Raw genomic sequence first — 23264 nt, 5'->3', positions numbered from 1 at the left:
GCTGATGGGAGAAATAAATAATAATAATAATAATAATAATAATAATAATAATAATAATTGCTTACACTTATATAGCGCTTTTCTGGACACTCCACTCAAAGCGCTTTTCAGGTAATGGGGACTCCCCTCCACCATCACCAATGTGCAGCCCCACCTGGATATAAAAATAAAGATCATATCTTAGGATAGTACACAGAGAGTTCTCTGTACAGGGAGTACAGATAAGGGGTACATGTTCTGATTGGGGTGCTGGAATTAGCAAAGTACCCCTAATTTAACAGAATAAAAGGTTTTCTCAAGGTTAATGAATTTGAGGTTTCCGATATTCCAGTGAGTATTCCATGATTCTTCACAGTCTGAACTCTAGGTCCGGCCTGGAGCTCCTGGGCACAGAATCGGCCCACTGTAGTCGTCTCTAAGATGCTGGCTGGTGGCAGCCCAGATGCATTCTGGGATGAGAAGTACAATGGCTTCACTCAGCACAGATCAAAGGTCAATACTGTTGTACTGCCCAGAGCCAGCTGCTGCGGTCTGGAGACTCAGCGTCTCTGCAGTGGTGCTGTTGAACCTGCTGGTCTGCCAATCCTACATGCTGTGATGAGATGTTTCACCCCCATCTCAGTTACTGTGATATGGACATGTCCAGGTGATGTTGCAGATTATCACGGAGTGACGCGCTCAGTGCCGGCAATCCCATCCTCCTTCCCAATTCCTGATGGCACCTCAGTTCTCAACCTTACTAAACGAGCACTGGAGCTTCTGTTCACCATCCAGTGTTGATCATGGTGTCCAGTCTCACTGGTCCTGTCTGTGTCTGTGACAGTGTCCACTCTCACTGGTCCTGTCTGTGTCTCACCCAGTCCTGTCTGTGTCTGTGCTGGTGTCCAGTCTCACTGGTTCTGTCTGTGTCTCACCCAGTCCTGTCTGTGTCTATGCTGGTGTCCAGTCTCACTGGTCCTGTCTGTGTCTCACTGGTCCTGTCTGTGTCTGTGCTGTGTCCAGTTTTACTGGTCCTATCTGTGTCTGTGCTGTGTCCAGTTTCACTGGTCCTGTCTGTGTTTATGCTGGTGTCCAGTCTCACTGGTCCTGTTTGGATCTCACTGGTCCTGTCTGTGTCTCACCCAGTCCTGTCCATGTCTATGCTGGCGTCCAGTCTCACTGGTCCTCTCTTGTTGCCACTGTTTGTTTTCCTGTAAACTTAATATAATTTAATCTTCTATTTTTTTCCTGTTATTTTCCTTAACCTCAGGAAATACCTGGTAGTTCCCCAGAAAACAAGGTAAAGTTTTCATCTCCAATCTGGAAATACAGAGTGTGAAAACCTTTTTTACATTGAAAATCTGGGAAATGAATTTTTTTTACAGTTTTTAAATCTAAAGATTTATTTGTCTAGTCAGGCTTTTAATTAGTGTTTGCCTCTTCTCCTTTTTTCACTTTTTTATCACTGTCTTTATCTCTGTTCAATGTTACTTTGATGTTTTACGCTGCAAACAGCCCAAACACTGTGGGTGTACATGGGCACTAAAATTAACGCTTGTAAAATTCTCTCCCATACCGAAACTGCGCGTTCCTGCTGCCTGCCTGGACCTGACTTCCTGGGCAGCAGGTGGCGCTGTGCGAACACAGAGGAGGTCGCCCCCCCCCACCGCCCCTCGAGGCTGCCCTGGAATGTCCGTCGGTCTGCGGCTGAACAGGAAGTCTCCGCGGTTGCCATGTAACTTCCTGCAGGGTCCTGGGAGTCCAAGAGACTGCAGGGCCGGGTGGGTTCCGCGCAGAGAGCGAAGGCTGGGTTATAACCGAGAGAACCGGGGCTCCGCCTTGCAGAGAGGAGCGATTCCGAGTCCAAGATGTCTGTGGCGGGGCTGAAGAAGCAGTTTTATAAAGCCAGCCAGGTCAGTGCACAATTTGCTGTTTTCGTTTTATTGCTATCTTGGTTGCTTAGTCTTTCTGTTAGTTGGCTTCGAGTTGTTGTTTTACACGTCAGCGCGTGTCATGACGGTTTTGGGGTGACTCTTGTCGTGTCGTTACTGCCGGTTGTGTAACTCTTGTGTAGCGATAGTGTGTTGAAGCAGGTCCTTGGACGTCCAGAGAGTCGATTGACTCTGACTCGTCAACACGTTTCTGTCTGTGAGTATAACTGCGCCTCTGTCCGCACGCTTGCTTTTGGGATTTTGAGAGGCTAATTAAAATAGGAATAGTTATATAATATCTTAGGGAAATATGTGTAGTTTGAAGGACAGTTTGTAGCAACACGATTCTTAAAGTAATTGTTATTTTTTTTCCTGGGACTGTAGCCCCTAGTGTGTTCTACTGCACTGGGACTGTCCTACTGGACTGGGACTGTAGCTCCTATTGTGACATGGCTGTCCTACTGTACTAAGACTGTAGCCCCTAGTGTGTTCTACTGGACTGGGACTGTCCTACTGGACTGGGACTGTAGCTCCTATTGTGACATGGCTGTCCTACTGTACTGAGACTGTAGCCCCTAGTGTGTTCTACTGGACTGGGACTGTCCTACTGGACTGGGACTGTAGCTCCTATTGTGACATGGCTGTCCTACTGTACTGAGACTGTAGCCCCTAGTGTAACAGGATTGGTCAACTGCACTGGTATTGTAGCCCCTATTGTAGTGGGACTGTTCTACTGGACTGGGACTGTTGCCTGTATTACAACAGGACTGTCTTGCTGGACTGGGACTGTAGCCCCTAGTGTAATAGGATTGCTCTACTGGACTGGGACTAGCTTCTATTTGTAATAGGACTGTCCTATTGGACTGGGACTGTAGCCCCTAGTGTAACAGGATTGGTCTACTGCACTGGAACTGTAGCTCCTATTGTAACAGACTTCTGCTGGACTGGGACTGGTCTACTGCATTGGGACTGTAGCCCCTAGTGTAACAGGACTGTTGTGCTGGACTGGGACTGTATCCCCTATTGTGACAGGACTGTCCTGCTGCACTGGGACTGTAGTGCCTAAGGTGACAGGACTGTCCTGCTGCACTGGGACTGTAGCGCCTATTGTAACAGACTTCTGCTGGACTGGGACTGGTCTACTGCATTGGGACTGTAGCCCCTAGTGTAACAGGACTGTTGTGCTGGACTGGGACTGTATCCCCTATTGTGACAGGACTGTCCTGCTGCACTGGGACAGTAGCGCCTAAGGTGACAGGACTGTCCTGCTGCACTGGGACTGTAGCGCCTAAGGTGACAGGACTGTCCTGCTGCACTGGGACTGTAGCGCCTATTGTGACAGGACTGTCCTACTGCACTGGGACTGTATCCCCTATTTTGACAGGACTGTCCTACTGCACTGGAACTGTATCCCCTATTGTGACAGGACTGTCTAACTGGACTGGGACTGTCCTACTGCACTGGGACTGTAGCTCCTATTGTAACAGACTGTTCTACTGGACTGGGACTGTAGCCCCTAGTGTAACAGGACTGGTCTACTGCACTGGAACTGTAGCCTCTATTGTAACAGGACTGTCTTACTGGACTGGCACTGTCCCACTGCACTGAGACTGTAGCTCCTATTGTGACAAAACTGGTCTACTGGACTGGGACTAGCTCCTATTTGTAATAGGACTGTCCTATTGGACTGGGACTGTAGCTCCTATTGTAACAGGACTGGTCTACTGGACTGGTACTGTAGCGCCTAATTATACTGAATTTCATTCTCCCACAGTCCCACAGTCCTTGTCAGGTTATCGTTTTGTTCTGACCTACCTGGAGAACTGCTCTTAGCATTCATCTGAAAGTAGATCTCGTGAACAGTTTCTAGTAATTCTGTACCTGTGGTGTCATTTGCACAAGTGTTTAGAAAGGTTAATGATGCATGTTGTTATTTTGTCTAGTGTGTATGTGCTGTTGGGGCCTTGATGGTGTTAAGTTACCCTACGCTAGTGCATCATTGACATTTCTTATTATAAATATTATGCATTAAATATTCCCCATCAGAAGAAGCTGAACTTTGGTTATATATTTAATTTGAGTTACTGATGCGTGGAAGATTGTGATTCCTAGGAATTAATTGGCAGAGCACACTTGGGAATTCTTATTTACAGGGTAAGGTTAAGGTCTGATAATGTCCACATTCCTGCTTCAGACCTGTTATTCCGCAATACGGGCTTATAAAGAAGAGTGAACCACATCTTCCATAAGGAAGCTTTAAATTAATTGTACAGTCACATCGTACAGATGTTTTCAGTATATCCAAGTGTGTTCCAGGAGGCAGAGACTGTCAACAGAGAGAGAATCAGACTGTGGTTCAAATGGCTCAGATTCAGTCTGTTGTCTGACTGTGGTAGTCATTGTGATTGCCCATCTGATATTATGTGCTGTGTGACCCAATAAGAAATTAATAATTGTTTTTCCTCCCTTTTTTCATGGAAGCAATATTTTGTCTAAAGTAATTTAAGGTTGTTTTGAGTTCTAAATAAATGCAGAGAAGAGTCTTCTTGTTTAAAGCGAGTAATTTTAACAGGCTGCAGTCTTAATATGTAATTTATTTATTTTAGGGATCACTGTCATTTTAGTGATTTCTATTCTTGCAGTAAATGGAAGATGTAGCCCAGGCCCTCCCATGATGTGAATTGGCTGTGTTCCTCTGGGTGCATTTTGTTGAGCTTTTTGCACCAGTTTGTTGAGAAGAAAATGCCGAGACATGTCCTTTCCAGAAGAGAGGGAGGAGACTGGGGCTGTGGTAGCCGAGAGGGGAAAGTGATTGCTGTGTTCCTCTGTGTCTGTGGGTTCCTAATGTCAGATTCATGGCAATATGTCTTCATGTTGTCATGCCAGTAAATCATTTCAAATAAAACTTGTGTGGAGAGTAGAGTAGAGAAGCAGAGAGTGAGTGGACACTGCAAGCCCACTCTGCTTAACAGGGACAGCGTGCCCTCCTCTCTCTGTCCCCCTGTCATCCTGTTTCTCTTGCCTCTCTCCCCTCCTCTCTCCCAGTTTTGCTGATTTCAGCTCTCCTGACTTCCTGTCGGAGTAGCCAGTCAGGACGAGGCTAAGATTCCTCGTGAGCAGAGAGAGTGGGAGTGAGGAATCGTTTGAAGTGGCTTGTTGAAAATACAGGCAGTAGGACAAGTGAGAGAGGCAGAGAGCTTGTTGTTCTTCGTGACTCTTTCTGTGATCCGTCTTCTGGCTCCTCCTGTTCCTGTGATCAGCGGCAGCAGAGACCCACGGACAAGCAGGTTAACAGTTACTGCAGGAGCGTAGGCGGCTTTGGGGTGGCTGTGCAAGACAGGAAACTGACACGACCTCTTTCTGGAAGGGACCTGAGCCCATATCTCTGCTCTCTTTTCTCCCTCCCTGTCTCCTATCTTCCTCCTCCTTATCTGTGTGCTGATGCATTACAATACTGCCAAAGCACAACAAAGAGACGATCATCTGCAATGGCAACAGATTATTAATAACCGCAATGCAGAAAGCAGGAAAAAGGAACAAATATATAAAACAACAGGACACTGAGAAAAAACAGCTCTGTCTACTGATCTTCCACAATGAGAAAATCAGACTGCCAATAGTTGGCAAGTATCACATAACCAACACAATACAGCAAATATTTCCATATTAAAAATATTTTTTGAAAAATAGAACACACACAATGTAACATCACAATTCTTAGCATGGCAGTCAAGATCAGGGGACACTTAAAAGGTAATTAGAACAACATTGAATAATTAACTTAAGTTACTGCATGTTATGAATTATTATTTTTTCAAAGTGAACTCACAACTCACTGTCTAAAATCTGTATGCTTTATTTTTCTTAATGTACATTGCTCAGTAGAGGATTTGTTTTATTCTCGGTATACTTGTCTGCATCTCTCACTGGCCCTCACTCAGTACTCATCTCTCTCTGTCCCTTGGCCACTCACAGCATAACCCCTAACTCTTGTGCGCAGACAGACAGGGTCACTGTGAGCAGCCCCTCAGGCTGGACACGCAGATGGACAGACAGGGTCACTGTGAGCAGCCCCCAGGCTGGACACACAGATGGACAGACAGGGTCACTGTGAGCAGCCCCCAGGCTGGACACACAGATGGACAGACAGGGTCACTGTGAGCAGCCCCTCAGGCTGGACACACAGATGGACAGACAGGGTCACTGTGAGCAGCCCCTCAGGCTGGACACACAGATGGACAGACAGGGTCACTGTGAGCAGCCCCTCAGGCTGGACACGCAGATGGACAGACAGGGTCACTGTGAGCAGCCCCTCAGGCTGGACACGCAGATGGACAGACAGGGTCACTGTGAGCAGCCCCTCAGGCTGGACACGCAGATGGACAGACAGGGTCACTGTGAGCAGCCCCTCAGGCTGGACAGACAGACGGACAGACAGGGTCACTGTGCACAGCCCCTCAGGCTGGACAGACAGACAGATGGACAGAGAGGGTCACTGTGCGCAGCCCCTCTGGCTGGACAGACAGAAGGATGGACAGACAGGGTCACTGTGAGCAGCCCCCCTGGCTGGACAGACAGACAGACGGATGGACAGACAGGGTCACTGTGAGCAGCCCCTCTGGCTGGACAGACAGACGGATGGACAGACAGGGTCACTGTGAGGAGCCCCTTGGGCTGGACAGACAGACGGATGGACAGACAGGGTCACTGTGAGGAGCCCCTTGGGCTGGACAGACAGACAGACGGATGGACAGACAGGGTCACTGTGAGGAGCCCCTTGGGCTGGACAGACAGACGGATGGACAGACAGGGTCACTGTGAGGAGCCCGTCAGGCTGGACAGTGCAGTGTCCAGTGCTTACCGTTAGACAATGACACTGGGGCTGTGCCCCCCCCCCCCAGCACCCTCAGTCTCCCACCCTTTCTCTTTTATTAAGTCTCCCTCCCACAGGCTTATCACACACCTCCTCGCCCTTCACACCGAGCTCTTTCCTAATCAGCTGCTTTTTATTGGCAATACAAGTCATATAGGTCTTGCGCAACACATGCTTCGTTTATCTGTCTTTCTGACGTGCTTGCTCCCTCGTTTCTGTCGCTCTTGCTCTTCTTCCTCTGTCCGTCCACCGTGCAGCGCCAGCAGCAGGCTGGGAGACCCATGCCAGTGTGTGAGTGGGGTGGCACAGTGTGTGCCCCACACTGCCAGAGCCACCAGCCTGGGAGAGTCAGATACCGATAGCCGCACAGGGAAGGGACAGACTGACTCACAGATAGCTGGGTGTGAGATCATGTGTGCCTGCGTAGTTAGGAACTGAGTGACAAAAGGAGAAATAGAGAGGGTGGCACGCCTCTACTCAGAGACAAAGCCCTGGTGCAAGTGAGTGACGTCATTGGTGTTTTATAGAAGTGTGAGGGTAGAGTTCAATTAATTATACAGTATACCGCAGGGTGCTGTAGTTGTTTGTGTGTGTGAATTGGATTTCACTGAATACAAGAATCCAGGAACATAATAAGAATTAAAAACAGGGTGGCCTTTCGGCCTGTCTCGCTTGTCCAGCCTTTAGGGGCTGATTGATCCCAGAATCTCATCCAGCCAGTTGTTGAATAAAGCTCGTTCCATACTCCTGTGTCCCTTTTTCCAATGAAGCGCCTCCTGAGCTCGGTTCTAATGCGCCTCTCTGTACTTGGCTGATAATTTTGTCCAAGTGTTTAACATTTGTACCCACGTATCCAGCTGAGCATTTTACTGGAGCACCCTGAGGGTACCACAGCTGTGCTGAACAGCAACAAGTCCAGTGATCCTTGTGCAGAGAGACTGCGACAGGCAGTGAGGCGTCTGCAGTCTCTACAGCATGTATATCTGTGTAGGCAGATGGAGTGAGAGAGTGCCGAGAGGGTGGAGGGAAGGACAGAGTTAACTTGTTTGCCATGTGTGCAATGCAGGAGTTGACAGATCATAAAACATTTTTTCCACTGGAGCAGAACTGGCCAGCTGTGCATGCATGAGTGTGTCTGTGCGTGTGCCTTACTGCGCTCGGCCTGTTAGGTTCTGCGATTCTGTGATATTGGCTCTGTGGGACACACACACCCCTTGCGAGCGACGCCAGGCAGAGCAGCGAAGGAGTGTCTGATTTTCCACTCTTCGCCTGGCGTGCCGTGCTGGGTCAGGCCTGCAGTGGAAACTCAAGGAAACCAGCCAGATCTCATTGCTCAGCTGTGTGTCCCCTCCAGCTCTGAGCCCTCAGTAGGCTGGATTGGCTGCATCACACAGATGAAGTGGGAAAGCAGAATGTGCTGCACTACTATAGTGTAGAAAGTGACTTATAATCAGGGAAGAAAAGACCTGGAGTAGACAGGCTGCTCTGACATTCAAACACTTTGCTGTTTTCTGTTTCTGCCACTCAACCCATTACAGTGGAACTTCAGCCCCAATATCTCAGACCAGTTATTAAATCTCTGGATCAAAATAGATTCATTGACAGTATAGAAAAAATGTACAGATTTCAAATTAAGCACAAAAATCCTGAACTTTGTGAAAGTACTGTAAGTTGCCATGTCGTCGCAAACCTCTGATCTTGCGTTCCCACGAGTTGACGTGATGCAGCCCTTCCTGCTCACTAGTCACTGTAATAACTAATTTAACAGGTTGTGCAGCAGATATTTCACTGCAGAAAGTTTCCAACGTGATCTGCATGATGAGCTAACTAGTACTGTAGGTTCCATCGGCAAAATGGTCTCAAAATCAAGAGCAACATCTCTATTGAATTAAAAGAGATGGACTCACAAGCCTGCTTGTTTACAATGTGATAGAGCAGCTTCACGTCACTGGGAGAACATGGCACTGCACATACCTGGACATTTAGTCTATTTTGTGATGTACACAGTAACTTGTAAAACCCCCAGTTTACATTTACTATTATTGTAGTTTGAAATGCACTGATTCTTTCATAGCCTGAAATATAAAAATAGTGTAACTGTTTGCCTTTAAGTCACATGACAAAATTCACAGTATTAAATAGAAATAATGGTACATATCTTTCTGGATGATGTCCCTGAAACAATTTAAACCTGAAGGTCTCCTGTTGTGCTCTCACGCTGTAGTCCTCCCTCTCCCTGTAGATGGTGAGTGAGAAGGTGGGGGGCGCAGAGGGAACCAAGCTGGATGAAGACTTCAAGGATCTGGAGAGGGTAAGACCCGCATGTCCATGTGTGACCGTGTCTCTGTGCTGTGTGTAGTTTTGCCAGTGTACTTCTTAACAATTTATAGATAGGTGAGCGTTTGTGTGTCTATGTGGATCTCCTTTTCTTTTTGTGTGGTGACCTCTGCCCTGTATGTGTCCTTCAGAAAGTAGATGTGACCAGCAAGGCTGTGACGGAGGTCATTTCCAAAACCTCGGAGTACCTGCAGCCCAATCCGGGTGAGGGAGATGGGGAAGAAGGGCGGAGAGGGAGGGGAGGTTCACTGCCCGAGTCTTCTGGGTTGTTTACACCCAGCTAAAGATCTGCCTGGTTCGGCACCTTTGTGTCATTAACCCCCTCTCTCTGCCATCTGCCCCCCCTGCCTCAGCATCCCGCGCGAAGCTGTCGATGCTGAACACGGTGTCGAAGATCCGTGGCCAGGTGAAGAGCCCAGGATACCCACAGGCAGAGGGGCTGCTGGGAGAGTGCATGGTGAAGTATGGCCGCGAGCTGGGAGAGGACACAAACTTCGGTGAGGGGAGGGGAAAGGGGGGTGTGGGGGGGTGCCAACTCTTGTGGCAACGAGAAGCAACATGATAGAGAGGTGAAAGAGGTCTGACCTTGCCTGCTGTTCCCCATCCAAACTCCAGGTGGCGCTCTGCTGGACGCAGGAGAATCCATGAAGCGGTTGGCAGAGGTGAAAGACTCTTTGGACATCGATGTCAAGCAGAACTTCATCGACCCCCTGCAGGGGCTATGTGACAAAGACCTGCGAGAGATCCAGGTAACAGCACTCGGCAGGCGTTTCCTCAGCATGAGGGGCGCGTAGAATGGTCCTTGCTCTTACGCACCCTGTCCGGCTCCCACCCTCAGCACCACCTGAAGAAGCTGGAGGGCCGGCGGCTCGACTACGACTACAAGAAGAAGCGCCAGGGGAAGATCCCCGATGAGGAGGTGCGGCAGGCGCTCGACAAATTCCACGAGTCCAAGGAGGTGGCGGAGACCAGCATGTACAACCTGCTGGAGACCGACGTGAGTGGCTGGCAGGCTGTGGGAGTCTCGGGGTGCACGCTGGGAGTCTCGGGGGGTGGGTGCTGTGGGGGTGTGTGCCTGAGAGTGTGGGAGTCTCGGGGTGCACACTGTGAGTCTGAGAGTGTGGGAGTCTCAGGGGGGGCGCGCTGTGTGTGGGAGTCTCAGGGGGCGCATTGTGGGGGTGTGTGCCTGAGAGTGTGGGAGTCTCTGCCAGAAAGACAGGTATTCTTGGGGCGTCTTTGGCTGTTCTGGGGTTCCTTGGGTGGTCCTGGGTCATGGATGGTTTTGGGAAGTCTTGGGGAAATTGGTAGGCTTTTGGGGGAATATTGGAGAATCTAATTTTCACCCAATCCGAGTGCAAATGTTCTCTGAACGGTGTGTGTATTTATCTCCCTGCCTATGTCTGCACAGATCGAGCAGGTGAGCCAGCTGTCTGCGCTGGTGGAGGCACAGCTGCAGTATCACCGGCAGGCGGTGCAGATCCTGGAGGAGCTGTCCGAGAAGCTGAGGACCAGGTGAGCGAGCCCTGAGCACGAGCTCCTGCCGGCTCGAATCAGCACGGCAGCGTCTGTTTCAGCATGGCGTTGCTGTTCGCTGTTTCGGGTGTCACTGTAAACGGAGTTATTGAATCGTTGTATCACCGAGTTGGTGCTGCATGTGTGTTAACCCTGTGTTCTCCCGGGTGCTCTGCAGTATGAGCGAGGCATCCTCTCGCCCACGCAGGGAGTACACCCCCAAGCCCAAGCCCTCCCTGGATTATGGAGACGCCGATCAGTCCAACGGAGGCTTCTACACCCCCGCTGCAGCTGCAGCACCAGCGGCCCGCTCCTCGGGTGAGATACGGCCGGGCACGGGAACTAGCTTGCTGATGTTCGCCATTATTTTCAGACAGTTCATTTTTTTTATTCACTGGAAGACTGATTTAACCTGTACAGTTTTCATTGTTTTTACTTCTGTATATTTGGTTTTCCAGTCCCTGGGCAACTGCTAGTGTTGAAGAAGATCTGTAGTGAATTAGTATTAGCACTGCGCTTCAGGCGGAGAGAAGAGCTGGGTGTGTGTTAAGGAGCTGATCTGTTTACCAGTTTACACTGGCCAGTTGTTAATCGATTCACGAGGAAGCAGGGGTGAGGCCTTGAGCCCTTGTGACACTGTGCTGTGTTCTTTCCCTGTGATGTCATCAGCATCGTCGTTCCACCCGCGCAGAATGTCTTCCCGATCCTACAGCGCCTGTGAGTCTGAGAGAAGGGTGATCTGGGCGAGGTGTGTGTGTGGAAGTGTGTGCTGGCTTGCAGTATAAAGAGACCACTGAAGTACTGCTGTTGAACACAAAGCATAAAACAGAGCAGACACAAACTCGGCAGTCTCTGCTATCACGTTTCGATAACAGGCCCTGACGCAGACTGAAGCAGAAGGCGGCTCTTTATACCACAGAGCGTGGGAGTGTTCTGTGTGCTTGTGCCTTCCTCCCTCAATACCAAGCTGTTTGAGGTGATGCTAGCATATTTGTTCTTGCAAATATTCAGACTGTAAGAAAGATAGCCCCAATAAAATAAAAAACGATTAGATATTGGGTTTTTTAGATTTTTCTGAGAATATTTCAGAAACATTTTTTTTTTTTTTGCTGTCTTTGAAAGCTGCACAGAGCTGCACTTAAGGAACTAAACACCCCAAACAGTGGGAGCTGGCCTGGCCAAGCCCGCCTGCCTGTGTGTGTGTGTGCCCAGGGCTGTGTGAGGTGGGCCTGCTGTGTGGTGTCCTAACCCCATGCTCCAGCAGGCACCCAGACTGCAGTGGGTAGTGCAGTCCTGGGCAAACTGCTCCGGTCACTCCAGCTCTCTAACACCCTGGCTGCCCTGCGCTGTCGGGACTTTGGGGGACGGGCAGTTCCACAGCTCACAGCCTGGCACCAGGACTTCCCTGGCCCAGTTGTGCCCCTCTCTCTGCCCCCTTTCCCCCACAGTGTGATGGCAGTGTGCTCTACACTTGTACCCTGCTCCAGTCTGCAGCGCTGGGGTGACACTCAGCCTGAGTGGGCTTGCAGTGTGGCACCTGATCGTGCCTGACTGGGCCGTGCTGAAGGCAGCAGTACACACCACTAGCCTGCTGCAGACCGCAGGGGAGTACAGCAGGACACCTTATGCCCTTGACGACTGACTTCTGACCTTGCTGCTTTACTGGATTGTGGTGCATCACTAACACTGGGCCGGGTCTAACATCGCTCGGAAGCAGGCCAGACCAGGGTATCCCTGACATTTCCCTCTGCTCCTGGGGCTGGTGGAGGTCTAAACACAGCACACCCGCTGTGCAGTAATCACAGAGCAGGCATTGTGAGCGCCAGCACCAGTGGGCTTTCTCAGCCTGTCCTGATGTGCCCATTGGTGAGGGCGACAGCACAGGCAGTGCTGACCTGTCACATGGCCAGGAGTTTCTGGGGCTCTTGCTCATTGCCCCCTGCCTATTGGGGAGGCATAGGGGCCCCAGTGCTCCATTTGAGAAATCATGTGTTTAAGGGGAATCAGCAAACATTTGGCTTCTCACAAGATCTCCAGTTAAGTTTACTTTATTTTGGTTAATTTAAAGGACTTTTCAAAAACAATTCCAAGTGGAGGAAAGGTGCTGGCAAGTCTGCAGGCTGTGTAACACGCCTTTGCCTCTGACAGCAGCAGCAGCAGAAGAACAGGGAGACTGTGCCAGATCTCTCGTTTCACCTCAGTACCTATACTGGCTCTCTGGGCCTGCCTTCACACCCAGCAGGAGCTTCTGCTGCCTGCACTATAGCTGACTAGTGTTCAGAGAAAGAGGCGGATGGAAAAAAGAGATTTATAGACTGAGCTCGACTGTGCTGTTCCTGCTCTGTGGATAAACGGATATTCAGACAAACAGGTATATGCAGGGTATTCATATTCTGTGCTCGATGGCATTTGGAAGGCTAAAATTAAACGGTAAATGAGTAAGCAAGCCCTGGCCAGGAGTGCATGTAGAGTGTCGGCCTGTCTCCTGGTCTGGCTGTGAGTCTGTGAATCTGACCGAGCCCGTTTCTCCCCCCAGCCATGGACCAGCCCTGTTGCAAGGCGCTATATGACTTTGAGCCCGAGAACGATGGCGAGCTGGGATTCCGTGAGGGCGACATCATCACCCTGACCAATCAGATCGATGAGAACTGGTATGAGGGAATGCTGCACGGCCAGTCAGGATTCTTCCCCCTCAACTATGTGGAAGTGCTGGTGCCCCTGCCGCACTAGGGGGTGTGGTGGTGGATGGGGTGGGAAGGGGTATTTGGGAGGGACGGGGGGCAGAGAAGGGCATCTGTAATGGAGCTTATATAGTGTTACTGTTTCAGTGCCTCTCTCTTCATTAAAATTGTCATCCCTGCACTGAGGCACAGAGGGGGAGAGAGAGTGGTGCAGAAGGGGGGAAGTATTGAAACATTCCTGCAGTAAATAGAGTCAGTCATACAGCTGTCCTGCAGCAGGGGTGTGTGTTGGGGGGCTCTATACACTTTAACTCTCAGTGCTGTATCAGGTCCTGAGATCTGGGGAAAATGGCGTTCTCTGTAATGCTGTGAGTTTTTAGTCCCACCTGCTGGTTGTGTTGGTGCAGCTGTGACAGCCCTTATTTAGAGGTGTGGCAGAGCTGTGATGGAGAGGGACAGAAATAATCAATCTCATTGATATCACCACACAGCTTCAGGTCCCACTCAGCAGTGCAGTTAACACTGTTCCAACAGGTTTAACCTCCCTGAGTTGCATATCTTCTCTACAGTGCTGTGTTCAGGTGAGATGTTGCCAGTGTTCATATGTCAGTGTACAAAGTTGCACAGTGCCCCCTGGTGGCAGTAGAGAAGTGCAGCAGTATTCATGCAGTTGGACAGCAGGAGTAGCTGACAGTACAGTCTGCAGATCAGTACAATAAAGGGCAGATTCTTATTTATATCCATTTGCTCTATAGAAGACATTATATTGATCTGAAAATCACTACTTGTTCATAAAGAAGGGAGAATGAATTGGGAATGATAATAGGGTTGAGCTATAAGCAAAGACCGTCCCCTCCCATGAGGGTAAGATCGGGGCTGTTTCATCAGCTAGAAGGCAGGCAGCCTCTTGTCTCTGTACAACACTAAACACAAATACGACTGAAAGAAAAACACTACACTCTGAAAGACGGTCCACTCCGGTGTTCTAGGAGAAGGGGACGGCAGGAGAGGGCGGAGGTCGGAAGATTGTAAGGGAAGGGTAGAGCAGGCATCTGAAGGAGCCAGAGCATCTGCTGCATCTTATTATAGTTTTTCAGTAAAACACCTCTGTGCCTAATCAGTGCAGACTGGCTACCCCTTAGCCAGTGGCTGAAGGTGTACATGAAGCCTGAGGGAGGGAGGCTCCTGGGAGTCAGAGGGGAGACCCCCCACTGGCAGCTGGCTCATGCAAGGACCTACTGTCTTCACCTCACTCTGCCATTGAGTCTGCCTCTGCCGCCAGACTCCGCTCTGCCATTGAGCCTGCCTCTGGCGCCAGGCACCGCTCAACCAGAAACTGCTAGCCTGTTTGTGGTCTAATAGATAGTTCAGTGCACAATTAATTATGTAAGCAATGTCCCTGGAGGAGTTTAGTTCTGTCTGACTGATAGAAAAGGAAAAAGTACAAACCTAATCATAACTACATGAACATTAACTACATTTCCTGAGCTGACGACTTTAATGCCACAGCAAAGCGCTGTGTGTCCTGTCACTGGTGTCTGTCGCTGTCTCTCCCTGTCTGTCTCGTGTTGGGGACACTGCTGGCGGTGCCCAATGTCTCGAGGGGAGGGGACTCGACTCCACAAGGGAGCTGCAGAGGGTCCCAGCTGTAGGTGTCAGGTCACCCATCCAGGGGACAGCTGCCTCCCCCAGCAGCTCTCCAGGAACAGAGTCCAGCCCCTCTCTACTAACTGGACTTGATAGGACTGGGACAGACTGGACTTTTGTATTCGGTCACTTTGGACTGTACTTGACTAGACTGTTCAAATCCCAAGGAGAGGAGTAGTAAAATCATTTTGTAATTTTTTTATTAAAATTTTGTTAAAGCTCTGCTTGCATTTTGTGTTCATTGGTGGCATTGCAACAGAAACTCTTGAGTCTAGTGAACAAGGCAGAAGGTCAAGGTTTCAAAATCCTCAAAAGCTGTATCTTGGCCTGTCAAAGGAGTGTGTTAATAGCAGGCAGGGCAAGGGTGGAAGACTGTGATGTTCATCTGTGACCAGACTCCCACACGCTGGCCCTCTTCAGATCCATGTTGGTTTACTTTAGTTTTGAAGTCACTATCTGGAATGTGAGGGACTCTTGAATTCACGTGTTTTGGTAAATGAGAAGTATATAGGCTGTGTCCTTTAAAGCTGTCTGTGTTTGAGAGCAAGAATCTATCCTAGCCCACTGGGCTTTCATTGTCATAATGTTCTCACTTTTAAATGTATTAAACTTTTAAAATGATCTGGTTGTAGTATTCTAATATTGTTTACGTAATCTTTATGTATTAAAAGTACATAGTGTTCGGCAGTGATTTTATTTCCTAGTCAATGGCTTGTGGTGCTCAGTGGATATACGATGACAGGCTGAATGCATTCTTACTTCACTGAGTGCAGACTGGTGAGAGTACAGGGTCTGTCTATAAAAAGAACACTAAGAGACACAGGGGTGTTTGCAGCCTCGGCCTGCCTGACTCAGCTGTAGCCCACATTCCAGCATGCCACCTGACACGGTGCCAGTCCAGCGGTCCTGCTCGGCTGCAGTGCTCGGGAGTGCCCGGGGCTCTGTGGCAGCGAGAGTGGCTCAAGTGAGCTTAGTTAAACCTCCATTCAGCAACACAAGGCACAGAGGCCTGGCTGTGGCCCTGCTGGTCTCCGTGCAGAGACACTACGATTGTCACACTACATTGAAAAACAAAAAGGGGCCGTTTCTCTGTTTAATCCTATCTGAGAGTCTATCTTTTGATATTAAGAAATTAAAGCATTATTCTGTTATGTTATTAAGCAACCTTGTAGTAAAAACTATCTTTTTATACAAACTAATCTTGCATGTAGGTCCTCCATTATGGAATTACACCTTAGAGTGGAAAAACTGCTTAATTACTTTTTGGCTATGCTCTGAATTAATTTACAATTTAAACTAGTATTTTTCCTGTTCAGTATCATACTTTTGTACTAGTGTAAAGTTTAGTATATCTTTATTCTTTTTTTCAAACTTTCAATAAACGAGATATCTGCAGAACTGTGCTCAGTGTTTGTTTTCTTCCACTGTGATTCTCCATGGTGATGCTCCAGATTCCCGGAATCCAGGTCTGTGCCCTGAGAGCCATACGGAAGCTGTCAGGCTAGAGCTGGACACAGCAGCAATGGTGCCCCTGTTAACCCACAGGAAAAATACTTCTCGAAACAGCAGAGATTGAAATTCCAGTGTCTGTATTCATATATTCAGCAGGTAAATCACATTTGAACCACTCCATTACATCAAGAGACTCATCTAACAGAACAGAGAACTATCCTGGTGAACAAACTGTGCAAGCTTTTGGTATGTTGTGATTACATAACTCAGATGAGTTCATACCGCTGACACCAACTGGACCAGCGGCCCCCAGTCCAACTGGCTGCTGTGCAGTGGAACAAGGAGGGCATCCTTGACCAGGCCAGTTTACTTTTTTCATAACAGAGTGCTTGTCTGTCTTTCCTGTCCCCACAGAGTCTTAAATTATTAATATCCAAGTTTATTTTAATACAATTCATGGTGAAACAGCCTGTTTTGTTAGTGCAAGAAACTGATTTGGATGCTGTTGTGCAGTGAAAAGCCGACACCCACACACAGATAAAAGAAGGAAGCCCACTGTTCGTGAGAGCTCAGCAGATTTCACTGTGGGCTGCAGGCAGTTTAAGCTCAGCTCGTAATACAGCACTGTCACTCTGTGTACTAGTGCACTTGACTCAGTCTCTTGGGGGGCCGCAGTCCAAAATATTTTCTAGGTCATTCTAAATAATCAACAGCAGGCCTGGGAAAAATGTGGTTAGTCCCAGGTCTGTGTGTCCTGAGGGAGGTGCCGGAGGGACAGTGTGGGCGCTGCCTGACTGCAGAGGCCCCAGCAAAGAGGCTCCAGTAACTTCAGGATTCCAGTGCAGAGCAACACCCCTCTTCGCCCTGGCTCAGTGCGAGTTGCTCAGGTGGTTGTAGACATGCTCCAGGATCTGACTGTAGGCCTGGTCTTTGGGAGCGTGACCACTGAGCGAGCCCTGCAACACGGAGACACCACAGGAGAAAGACAGTTAGGAGACAGATGGGGTCATCCATGAGCTTGAACGTTTCCAGCACAACTGCAGGCAGTGAGTATAAACAGATGCTTGTGTCATTCAGCAAGTGAGAGAGTGTGTGAGCAATGTTCCTTCTAATTTTTCCTTCTAAAGTTGTGCACATTTTTTTCCCCAGTGACAAAAACCTGTGTGCACTAATTTGAGTGTATGTAAAATTGTAAACCTGCAATTATTTTTTGTTATTATTAATCATTCTCATAGAAGCATAGAGATCCAAAAGACCGGGACAGCGATTCAACAAACCCAGTCATAGAGACTGAGTGTCAAGCGAGCATGAGCAGGGAGGTACGAGACTATGAGAGCAGAGATATAGATTATCGAGTAGCAATAATAGTGCACACAGCCAAGTTGGGCCTCTTGCAACCAGTCTCGTGGTCAATTTAGCATTTTTCAATTGATGACCGTGTTAATTTTATTTTTTTGCGGGGGAATTTAAATTTTTGTGTGCAGTTCAATTTACTATGTGCGCTGATTTCATAACCTGTGTGCATGCACACACCTTAGAGAGAACATTGTGTGTGAGAGAAGAGACAGACTGTGTGTCCAGACCTTTATCTTGTCCAGGATGGTCGTCTCCGGACTCCACAGCTGAGTGAACTGCACCAGGTCAGGGGCCCCACGATAAAACTCCACCAGCAGCATCTGCAGCCAGTCAAGCACACGCAGAGTGAGAATCAAGACATGGGGAGAGAGCTGCACAGCCAGAGCAACACCAAACGGAGCGAACCGGAATGGACAATCACACCACTGATGAAAATCTCCAGACAAAAAGGCAGAGAGGGAGGGAGACTGGGACGTGCAGTGTTGCTAGTACCATCTCATTGAGGACATCACTGGTCAGGAAGTTGTCTTGGACATATGTCACCTCCACCGCCACTGGGATTCCATAGTCATTCGGGCGTTGCTAGGAGACAGAGGAGGACATGCTGGACTGTTGTTAGCAGACAAAGGGTAGGAGAGGCATTCCACTGAACTTACTCTTCAAGCAGAATGAGCTCACCTCTGGGGGAGGAACCACCCAGAACGGGGTAATGGTGGATGCCACACCCTGGTTGCCATGGTAATAGGGGCCTGTGAGAGAGAGAGAGAGTGACTGTGAAAAGACGGCTCCCCCCCCCCCCCCCAGTGTGAAACAATTGGAGCCCCCACCAGCCTGCTCACCGCAGATGATGCCCAGGCACGGCTGGAAGCCATTGCTGCTCCCCTGCAGCCGCAGCTGATGGTCCATCTGGGAGTCAATGTCCTGCAGGGAGGGAAGGGCGGGGCCCCGGGGGTGGCTGTGATACCAGCCCACCAATGACAGCCCACGCATGAACAAGTTCTGACAGATCTGTAACGGGACAGGTCAACCAGTGCTGTCAATCACCCACACCACTGGCACAGAGTCCCCTCCCTCCACATTCCCCAATGACAGCAGCAGCAGCTGGGCAGTCCTACCTCCTCCTCCACTGCGGGGGCAGAGTCGCGGTCAGCCAGTCGTGAGCGGCAGGGGAATGCCCTCAGCACTGTGAGAACTGGGAATGGGAGAGAACCGTTGCACAGGGAGATTAAGACAGGAGCAACAAGCTGGCAGTAATCGCCCCTCCATATGGTGCTGCCCCCTGTACTCACGCTGTGTGCTGGTGTCCCAGCGGCCACCCAGGTATCCCACTACCTCACTGGTCGTCAGGTGACAGTGGAAATCCTGACAGAGAGATGGAGGAGTGACACACAGGAACTGTGGGTGGCCTGTCTGCTGTCTCTCCCTCCATCTTTCTACCCTACTGCAGTGCGCATCCTGCAGGACCTCAGACTCCATGCACGTCTGCACTCTGCACTTTTTGCATGGTCTGCCATTTCGTGTTCAAGGTCCAGTGTCATATCCCACAACACATTTATTGTTCCCGTTATTATTCATTATGTTTGTTATGTACTGTTGTACTGTGTCCTGAGAGATCGGCCCAAATAAGAAGCCCAAGGTCCATGAACATATGGCAATAAACTCCTCTACTTCCTCTCTACTTCTACTGCCCCCTCACCATCAGCAGCAGGACGTTGCTGGACACGGCCACATTGAAAGGCTGGAACCTGTTAATGGCGGAGAAAGCCGACAGCTCTACTAAGGTGTGTGGGTCCCTAGAAAACAAACACAGAGACGCACGTGTCTCAGAGAGGAACGTGAGCAGTAACGCAGTGGCGCAGACACCCAGCACCGTCACAGCAAGGTACTGACCGGCCAGAGTCTCGGCTGCCAAGGGCGCAGTATCTCACTGGGACTCTGTCTCTGTCTGTCCGTCTCTGCAGTGGGCTGCCTTCTGCAACACACAGACATTCATGGCTAGCTCTCTCTCGCGACTCGCTCTGGGAGCGTCTGTCCACAGCGCTCGCCCTCTTACCTTGCTTCCGACTCCTGTCCTCCGAGGGCAGGGCTGTCTTCCCTTCCTCCTCCTCGTCCTCCCCCATCTCCTCGTCCTCCCCCTCGCTGGCCAGGCTCTGAGGACACAGCGAGCTCAGTATAGTGGCAGTACGATAAGAAAGCACTTCTCTCCCAGCCCCATCGGCCTCCCCTCCTCTCTCACCATCTCTGCACTGGGCTGGTACTTGTGCAGCCAGCTAGTCTTGTACTGGACCAGTTTCTGCCCGCGGTACCGGACAGAGGCCCAGCCACAGCCGGACTTCTTGGCTGGGTTGACAAGCCGCTTGCAGTGTGTGGCCCAGGCGCTGGGCGAGTTAAAGACCTGGCCCGTCTCCACCCAGCGGATCTTCCCATCTGACAGCAGGTCCCCAACAAACTTCTTACCCTGAGAAGGGGAGGGACGGGGGGGGCGGAGTGAGAGAGAGACAGATAGAGGGACAGGGGGTGGGGAGAGAGAGAGGGACACAAAGAGGAGTAGGGAGGAAGTGAAAGAGAGGGACAGGGAGGAGTTTTTTTTTTTTTAATTGTCAACTTTTGAAACACAAAATGGCTGAAAGTGCAATGTGGGTGGCCTCACTCTACCACGGTGATGGCTGGGGAGAGGGAGGACGGGGGGAGGGGAGAGGATAGGGTCAGCAGCTCTGTTACCAGGTAGTGGATGGACAGCACCCCGTCCCCAGGCTCCACCAGCCCGTCCTTCAGCAGGACCCGGAGGGTGATCCCACGCCGCGTCAGCACAGAGCCACGGCCAGGGGGCGCCCTGGAGTCCACCTCCTCCCCTGCACTCAGCTCCTCCTCCTCCTCCTCCCCTCCCTCCTCCAGCACCGGGGGAGGCGAGGGGGGCTCTGAGCCTGGGACAGACAGACGACAGACACCTTCAGCAGTGCTTGAGGTCAGTCCGTCTTCCACACTGCAACTGTCTACATAACCAAACACAAGCTGTGTAACGGCAAGAGGACAGCTGGTCCAGTGGTCAAGGTCCAGTCCCGTTACACCAAGAGGACAGCTGGTCCAGTGGTTCAGGTCCAGTCCTGTTACACCAGGAGGCTTCTGGGCCAGTGGTTCAGGTCCAGTCCCATTACACCAGGAGGACAACTGGGCCAGTGGTTCAGGTCCAATCCTGTTACACCTGTCTCTGTCGCTGGTGTGAGAGAGTGTTTGTGCTGAATGAGATTGTTGTCAGGAAAACCCCTGTTCATGCCCAGTGTTTGATCCATCAGAGTATGTCTGATCAATTATCAACTGAAGACTTCACAGCAGGTGGACCCTGGAGTGGATTAAACCGCTGAGCACCGGGACTCTGACTGACAGCACTGTAAAACCTGGAGTGGATCAGACCGCTGCGCACTGGGAATCTGGCCTATTTGTAAGTGGACACTCAATTCCATTCAATTTATTTGTATATAGCACCTTTCACAACAAGGTTGCCACAAGGCACTTAAAGCAAGTGACCGTACATGTTGTGAATACAGAATAACTCCAGTTATTCTATGTTCTGTTTGATTTTGAAATTTTATAAACTTTGGGAAAGTTTTGGCTATGAGGTGGAGAAGGAGACTGCCTTCATATGAAAGGAATTTTCGGTTTTTCAAAAAATCAGAGCCGTTAGGAACCTGGCCCCCACCCCAACACCCAAACAGACCCCCCGGCTGGAAACAAAACCTTTAAAATAATTCACAGTGGGAGCTGCGACCAGATACTACTATTCCTCAGAATCACAGACCATAATGTTCATAATCATCACTACATAACAGAATACTTCTATTCCTCCTAAAATTATATTACAATGAAGTTTTATTTAAAAGGAAAAATGTAAAAACCTAGTTAAACCACGTGATAATAATACAGTCCGTGTCCCCGGGTAGTCGCAGCCCGCACACAGAGGCCTTCCCGGGATTAATGGCACTCCGTGCTGAAGTGGATTGCACATGACTAATGTTTTTATTAATAATTTTCTCACCCATATTTTGCAGGAGCTTCGATTTGGAGTCCCGTACCGCGGCTTCCTGTCTTAAATTACCCTTCCTTACCGCCAGCTGAGCGGAGGGGCCGTCAGGCTTCGGGGTGGCTTTCTAAAAACACGCAGGTCAGAGCCGGCGGGCGGCTCTTGCTCAGACCCAGAAAATGAAGGCGCCTGTCTCATCCGCTCCGTCCGCGCCGCCGAGCAGGGCTGCTGTGGAAACCACGACAACAGCAAGTGCCGAGCGTGTGGCGAATGTGTCCGTGTGTCGTCTGCGTGTGCGGCTCCCCGTCCTTCCGTGGGGTCTGGCGTTGTTGTTCGCGCAGTGTTTCCGGAAGGCGACACGCTCCGCTCAGCGGGTAGGAAGTCAGCGCTGCGCGGCGATGCTCCGCTTACATTTAAATCACCCTGCCGCTAACAGGAGCCTCGGAAATGCGCCGAGCGACACGTCAGCCCGGCTTCCCTGGATAACTGCACTGAACATTTAGCAGCACCCCAGTGTCCTGTCTCCTGATCCTTCTTTCTGTCCGCGTCCGGGCGCCGTGACGGCGAGCTGGTACCAGAGAGAAAGGAGACACGGTCCCCTTCCTCTCCGCTCTCTCTGTTTCTGTCTTCTCCTTCATCGGTGGCTCCACACGTGATTCAGGCTCCCAGGACCACGTGTGACGTCACCCAGCGAGGTCAGCTTCTTCAGAGCAGCCCGGCTCTCCCTCCGTGCCCCCTGTGGAGGGGCCATCCCATCCCCACCCACCACCCACAGCCTGCAGCCCCCTTCTTCTCCCAGGCTGGATCTGTCTTCTTCTGAGTCTTTGGAATCTTGTCCTGGGGGGTCCAGTCCTGGTCCTGGTGCTGAAGGGACCAGCCCTCTCCTGGAGGGTCCAGTGCTGGCACAGTCCTGCAGGGTCCAGTCCTGTTCCTGGTGCTGGAGGGTCCACCCCTGTTCTGCAGGGTTTCCAGCTCCCTGTAGCAGCAGCACCTGTAGAGCTGCGAGGAGAAACCTGCAGACGCACACCGCACCCCAGGACCCTGTCCAACAGCCACCTGCACTGATGACACAGCCGTTATCCGTGCCAGAGGTACACAGGGCTCTGCAGGCAAAGGGCGGTTCCAGTGGGGTTCTGGGGGAGTTCTTGTGGTGATCTGGTGAGGGTTCTGATGGGGTTCTGGTAGGGATCTAGTGAGAGTTCTGATGGGGTTCTGGTAGGGATCTAGTAGGGGTTCTGAAGGGGTTCCTGTGGGGTTCTGGTGAGGTGGAGCGGATAAGTCACTCAGACGGTGTTACTGGATCCTGGACCCCTGCCCTGGTGCTCCACAGTGCCCACTGCAGGGGCTCCTGAGACCCCGCGGCATCATGCAACTACCGTTTCACTAGCAAAGCTGAAGCCCTGTCTGCTCTCCAGGAGCTGGAGATTCAAGTGACTTATAAACCTGCTGCACAGCGCCCCCTGCGGAGCGGAGTAGGG

General features: G+C 50.4%; 2 protein-coding genes across 4 annotated transcripts; one reads left to right on the top strand and one right to left on the bottom strand.

The window, feature by feature from the left end:
• Positions 1-1659: 1659 nt before the first annotated feature.
• On the top strand, positions 1660-16358 carry sh3gl1b (SH3-domain GRB2-like 1b). 2 transcript variants are annotated; one of them, XM_088621866.1, is made up of 10 exons: positions 1660-1892; positions 9026-9094; positions 9252-9324; positions 9474-9617; positions 9736-9869; positions 9959-10117; positions 10529-10632; positions 10811-10950; positions 11302-11349; positions 13169-16358. In XM_088621866.1, the coding sequence occupies exons 1-10, from the start codon at positions 1848-1850 to the stop codon at positions 13360-13362; spliced, it is 1110 nt and encodes a 369-aa protein (XP_088477992.1). In that variant the 5' UTR covers positions 1660-1847; the 3' UTR covers positions 13363-16358. The 2 variants fall into 2 exon arrangements, with proteins under 2 accessions (XP_088477992.1, XP_088477994.1); XM_088621868.1 differs by lacking the exon at positions 11302-11349 and having other exon boundaries at positions 1663-1892.
• Positions 16359-16532: 174 nt separating this feature from the next.
• Positions 16533-22512, bottom strand: mpnd (MPN domain containing). 2 transcript variants are annotated; one of them, XM_088621855.1, is made up of 13 exons: positions 21802-22490; positions 20490-20692; positions 20005-20226; positions 19822-19918; positions 19659-19740; positions 19465-19561; positions 19058-19130; positions 18884-18960; positions 18608-18776; positions 18447-18517; positions 18261-18350; positions 17996-18088; positions 16533-17368 (listed from the first exon to the last, which is right to left on the bottom strand). In XM_088621855.1, exons 1-13 carry the CDS (start codon positions 21803-21805, stop codon positions 17282-17284), a joined length of 1365 nt encoding a protein of 454 aa, XP_088477981.1. In that variant the 5' UTR covers positions 21806-22490; the 3' UTR covers positions 16533-17281. The 2 variants fall into 2 exon arrangements, 1 of the variants encoding a protein (XP_088477981.1); XR_015930784.1 differs by lacking the exon at positions 16533-17368 and having other exon boundaries at positions 18261-18372; positions 21802-22512.
• Between the last annotated feature and the right edge of the window lie 752 nt (positions 22513-23264).

The sequence above is a fragment of the Lepisosteus platostomus genome, chromosome 27, assembly GCF_059453375.1.
Source record: "Lepisosteus platostomus isolate fLepPlt1 chromosome 27, fLepPlt1.hap1, whole genome shotgun sequence".
In the NCBI taxonomy this organism is placed as follows: domain Eukaryota; kingdom Metazoa; phylum Chordata; class Actinopteri; order Semionotiformes; family Lepisosteidae; genus Lepisosteus; species Lepisosteus platostomus.
The sequence above is the reverse complement of the archived record's forward strand: the minus strand, read 5'-3'. Positions and strand labels throughout refer to the sequence as shown.